Source organism: Clarias gariepinus, chromosome 20 (genome assembly GCF_024256425.1).
Source record: "Clarias gariepinus isolate MV-2021 ecotype Netherlands chromosome 20, CGAR_prim_01v2, whole genome shotgun sequence".
NCBI classification, from domain to species: domain Eukaryota; kingdom Metazoa; phylum Chordata; class Actinopteri; order Siluriformes; family Clariidae; genus Clarias; species Clarias gariepinus.
Window position 1 is genome coordinate 16,129,175 of NC_071119.1, and position 6,257 is coordinate 16,135,431.

The following is a 6,257-nucleotide window of genomic DNA, read 5'->3' on the forward strand; positions in this document are numbered from 1 at the left end:
TTTCTATGCTGTAAGATACCAGCCATTAAGACAACATAAGGGTCAACACAACCGTGTAAGTGCAAATGCTACTGCCTTCAAGTAGGATAGTGTGCACAGAATCAAACCATTAACCATGTTAGTGGGATTATGTGTATTACATTATCTACTTATACAAATTATTTTAAATATATAAAAAAAATTAACACACAGCCATAATATAAATATCCCCAAATGATACAAAGTAGCATTACATTCAACTGCATAATTATTGACATTCTTAATCAAGGTATGCAAATATGATCATATACAAACGTTTTCAGAAAACATAATTTTGGCATGTTCACAATCTGCTTAACAGTTTCTCAAATAATTGTCAGTAATGGAAGCTGAGTCAAATGCAATTGCAGTTAAATGTTTCGGTTACCCAAAAACACAATATGCATAGAGAGAAGTATTAAACACTGACAATGTGAAGGGCTGGATGCTTTTGGTCATGTGACCTGGGTCGTGCAGGGAGCATGTGATGTGCAATACGTTAATGCATTTTCTCTTCTTCTTCTATACAGAAAATACAAATAGTTGATTTTAAAAAATCTGATGAAATAAGGATTATCTCCACTGTGTCTGAATGATATCAAAATCAGTGAGCAACTAACAGGGAATTGTTCAGCAAAGACAATAAGAAAATCATTGTGTCTCTCGTTTCTATTTATACTGTGCAGCACCGCTATGCCACATCCTTAGCCTGGTTCTATGTGATTTGAGAATCTCAAAGGGTATTTTGTCTCACCCCTACTTTTTTGCATGACCCCTTTAAAATGGCATTACAATCCCAGGCAGTTACGCTGATACGAGATCATAAGGTCTCTAACGGAGCCTGTTTTAGAGAGTGGACAAAAACATTTAAAGAGAATAATTTTATTAAAGCAACACTATACAGTAAGGTACACAAGTCAGCATTTATACCAAGCTCTAAGCAAGGAGTTAAGGTACACTGTTCCTGAAATGTCATAACCTGACCCTGGGACTGATCACAGGTCAGGTAAGACAAGCGGATAGGGATTCAGTGTTCATGTTCGGGTAAAGCCCAGTTTGTTACAACTAAATAGTTGAATAAGTGTGTACATGTCATTGTAATGGTCTACCTGAAAATTATAAAAACTAGGCGGGGTACACCTAGCATGGGTGCCAATCCATCGCTGGTCACACACACACACACACACACACACACACACATCATATAGCATATTTGTCTTTTTTGTGTAACATACGTACACGTACTACAAAACGATATTTTAAGAAGATCGATATTATTTTTATTATTATTATAAATGAATAAGTTTCTGTTCTTCATGGCATGCTAAATAATTCCTGATGTATTTTAGGTCTGTTGGTCTGAGACAATACAATGATGCTGTCTTTAATCCCTGACATTTTTCTGATCGGTAAGTATTAATGTTTTGTATTCTGTGCGAACACAAACTGCAAACACTTCTATAGACTGTAGAAGAATCTGTGACCTTTTGAATGTAAACGTGAGTTCAGAAAAAAAAAAGCGTTGCCAAAGGGTCATTGTTCCACCTGTTATCTTACTTAATATTGCCTTGTATACAATCTACAGTGGGCATGTTGATGGGGAACAAAAATGTGGAAATGTTTATAATGTCTGATCTAACCTGCTCTTATTTATTAGTTTGCCTGCTGATGCTGCAGAGCCAGGCCTTTATCACCAGAGAAATCATAGTGACTGAACCCGTCACCTTCCCCTGTACCTGCTCTGGAAATTGTCCGGTGGTTCAGTGGATGCGCTTTATTCCCAGTGAAGTCGTTATCGCAAAAATTTCCACGTGTCAAAGTGAACAGCATTGTCAGAAAAGATTTGCCGTATCAGGAGACACTAACAGAGGGGATTTCTCCCTGACTATCGGTTCAGTATTTTACAATGACATCGGCTCCTACAGGTGCACCTGTAATGGAACATCAGTTACTGAAGTTAAATTGAAGATTTTAGGTAAGTGTGCCTGCTGACATCAGCAGAAAATTACATCATCCTTAAGACCAGACCAGCCACACTGGAGGAGTGTGTAGTAAAGCTGAAGTCAATAATGTGTCTGTTTTTGACCGACAGTTCCGACAGTTGTAAAGGCTTTCAAAGGGGAAAACGTCACACTGCCGTGCTACGGAGACACTCGGAATGATGTTAAAGATGTAAAGTGGAAGAAAGCCGGACAAAAGGTTCTGCTGTACAGTACGGCTAACAGATCAGTGACTACATCAGAACCTCGATTTTCATTATCGGAAGACTTTCTCCATGGTGATCTCTCTCTTCATATCAGTTCAGTTCACCAGTGTGATGCAGGACTTTATCAGTGTCTCATCCATGACGAATCTCAGGAAGGAGAACCAAAAGCTGTTCTACTGGAGGTAGAAGGTACGTTAGCCCTTATTCTTATGTTCCTAAAACCTTTACAAAAAGGTAATGATTTTGTTAATAGTGACTGAGTCAAGTGAACATTTCAGCGTAGTTTGAGTGTACATGAACATGCAGTCTCTCTTTGTAATGTTTAAACTGATGTATAGTCAGGTAAAGTGTGTAAAGCAAACTCGCTAATAAATGCCTCTTACAGTTGACTGTTTCCGCAGTTTTTAATTCTACAGTTTTTTATTTCTTGACCAGGGCGACAACCATCAACAGGCACCAGCAGCAATGCCGTTTCAGTAGTGTGTGCGCTACTAGGATTGATCCTTTTGGTAGGAATCATCTGACTGTACATTTACATTGTAAGAAGACGCTGTAAATCCAGGACCCCAATACGGCACTAAATTCACCGTGGGATTTAAAGGCACAATTGTTTTATTGCATCATCGGCTTTATTTTAATAATTGTCAATCTTTTATTCCTCACAGGATAGTGACTGCTTCCTGCATTTTAACTGACTATTTTAATAAATCTGACATATTGTCAATGTGTGTGGACGTGTCTCTTGTAGAAGACTATAAGAATACATATAAAAGGTTTACGGCTGTACATTTGTTTTGTGAAACGTATTGCAATTTTACCTGCTGCCAAAGTGTGCTTAATGAGATAGAGACTTTTGTTCATTAAAAAAATGGAGGAAAAGATAATGTTTTATATAATATGTTCTCTACAACTTCTTCAGTTAAAAACTACAATAAAAAAACAGTTATTGCCAAATTTGCAATCAACTTAAACTGAAATACTAAAATGAACGCATGAACTATAGATTTGAGGTGCACACACACACACATACATACTCTCCGCACACACACATACATACTTTCAGCACACACATACCTCCTTTTCGCACACACACACACAAACATACTCTCTGCACATACACACACACAAACATACTCTCCGCACACACACACACACACACACACATACATACTTTCCGCGCGCGCGCACACACACACACACACACAAACTCTTCACGCACATTCACCTATGAGATTCTCACTGAAATGACACGTATGTGCGTATTAACACGTATGTGTATGCAAGTGTTTCATATGTGTGTGCATGAGTGAAGTTTAACTTAAGCCTATACGGTGCCTCATAAATATACAGTATATATAAATCCAGTAAAAGCACTGACTAGTGGTCAAAGTGACATTTGTTGTATCGTCTGGTTTTCCAAAAATTGCTACTGAAGGACTAGGTCCTAAAAAACCCAAAGCCCAGTACTTATCTAGACCAGAGTAAGACCAAAGTGGTGACAGGAGAATGAGAGCGACAATCACAAGAAACATCAAACCTAGGATATACTGTGTTCCAAGCCTGGCCTTACTGAGATAGACCCTATAAGGTTCTAGAAGACTCATCAATTATTAGAACTACATCTCCAATCGAGAGGTTTTTTCTCACTTGAAACCATTTGTGAAACCTTAAATTGTATAAGCCCTAGTCTAGCAGAAGGTGATGATGAATGGATCCTTTTAATTGCCGCCTTCCAAAATGACACAGATAGCTTAATGCCCAGTTCAGCTTCCCATCTAGATTTAATTTTATGCAGGTTGGGGTTTTCTAAAGGCATTAAGATCAGTCCTTTAGTGTTAAATTGGGAGTAAGGTTATCTAAAACCAAGGAAGGAGGAAGATCAGTAAAGGAAGGTAAATTACCTTCAACAAAGTGATGAATCTGAAGATGACTAAAAAGGTGCTTGTTTGCGAAGTCTGTAATGTATTACAATTTTTAATAAATCATTGGTATACAGGTGTTTTAAACACATTAGACCACTGACTTCCCACTGTCCAAATGATGAGTCCAATGTAGAGGGGAGAAATAAATAATTTTTTATATATAGAGAGATAAATAGTGACCTGTATGTGATTCAATTAAAAAACTATTTATTTCAGGGTAGTGAGGCCAGTATAGTATCTGTTATATGTTAGATAATAATAATAAATAAAACTTGGAAGACCCAAATCACCTACTTCACGCCTCCTGTGGAGGATATGTTTGTTGACCCGCTGAGTTTAGTTTTTTCCAGATGAAAGAGGATATAGCTTGTTCGATAAAATGGAAAAAAGACTTGGGCTGAAAAACGGGTAAAGATTGAAACAGGTAAAGAAACTTTGACCTATTTGGTCAACCTATTCTTTCAGCTAAAGTAAGGGAAAGACTGTTCCACCTCTTAAACTCAGCCCTCATCCTTTTAACTGAGTTTTATAATTGGTGTTGAACAAGCAGGAAAAAGAGTGTGTAATTTATTTTAAGATATTTAAAGCCTTCAAGAGATAAACGAAATGGCAGTAATTCCTGTTTGATCTGCAAGGCGAAATTGTTTATAGGAAAGCATTCACTTTTCTGAAGATTTGATTTATAACCTGAAAAAGTTCCAAAATGATCCAATATTAATATAATAGCGGGGCAGCTAGATAGGATCACTAACATAAAGCAGAAGGTCATCCGCATACAGAGACAGACAATGTTCGACATCCCCCCTTTCAATTCCTTGAAACAATATGGTTGATGTTAATGCAACTAATAAAGGTTCAATTGCAATTGCAAAGAGAAGTGGGGATAATGGGCATCCTAGACGAATACCTCTTTCTAGTGGGAGGTTATCAGAATGGATGCTAATAGTGAATGGGAGAGAAGTTTAACCCAAGATACAAATATCTTGCCGATACCAAACTTTTTCAAAGCTGCAAACAGATATGGACGTTCAATTCAGTCGAAAGCCTTCTCTGCATCCAATGAGACAATTATCTCAGGACTAGGAGAAGGATCAAGCGAATACATCATACTGGCTAGTCTACCACGTATATTAGAAAAAGAGTGACAATTCTCGATGAATCCCATTTGATCGTCTGAAATTATTGTAATGAGGACACGTTCTAAGCGGCAGGCTAATACCTTAGCTAATGTTTTTGTATCAGAAATATAATAATATGATCCAGAGATTTGTTTTTGATCAGCCAGGAAAGTTTTCTTTACAGAAATATAACTTTACTCTTTAGGTTTGCAGAACATTTCCTTAACTTACCCTACTATTTATTTTACATATAAATACATGTATAAATTATTATTTATAAATAAAATAATAAGTCTATATAAATAATCAGAATACAGTCCATGTTTTTGTTTATCACTTGTTTAATTGTTGACAGGAAATAACATAAGCCATGTTATGTGAGACGTTGTATGTGCAAAACAGTATCATTAAATACAAAAATAAAACATTGTAATAGATACAAAAATTGTAAAATCATTTCATTATTAAATAAAATATATTGGATGTTAGGGTATCTATCATTAATACATATTTACCTCAAATCGCATAGCTATATTTTAGTGTTGTAATTCATGCTGAATTCCACTAGAGGGTACTGTTTCTAAGCTTTAAGTTTCGTCCTGATGTGCGCTTATAGTCACGTGTGCCTCCCCATGGATCCCTACGGTACCATCAGAGCCACCGGCTCCGCTACGACTGTTTATTACCACTGTTTATTGAGGCCAGATGGCTGCGCATGCGCTGACGAGCTGGCTTTAAGAGAAGAGAGGATAGGAGCTGCGCGAGCGACAGCGTGCACACAGCTGCAGCGCCGAGCGCCCCGATGAGTCATGGGAAATGGAGTTTTTTTTTTTATCCGGGACGCCATTAAGATAAACGCAGACGCTGTAGCGCGATGTTTGTGAAGATTTACCGCATGGTGGCGCGCGTGCGCAACACGCAAACGTTTGCACATGAATCCATACGAGTTTTATTGCGTTGTTGAGAGAAAAATAGTTAAAGCTTAAAATAAGC

General features: G+C 37.5%; 1 protein-coding gene across 1 annotated transcript; it reads left to right on the top strand.

Annotated features, from left to right (window-relative positions):
• Positions 1 to 1,390: 1,390 nt before the first annotated feature.
• Positions 1,391 to 2,748, top strand: LOC128508300 (uncharacterized). Its single transcript, XM_053479568.1, has 4 exons — positions 1,391 to 1,427; positions 1,676 to 1,993; positions 2,111 to 2,413; positions 2,660 to 2,748. The coding sequence occupies exons 1-4, from the start codon at positions 1,391 to 1,393 to the stop codon at positions 2,746 to 2,748; spliced, it is 747 nt and encodes a 248-aa protein (XP_053335543.1).
• Positions 2,749 to 6,257: the final 3,509 nt, after the last annotated feature.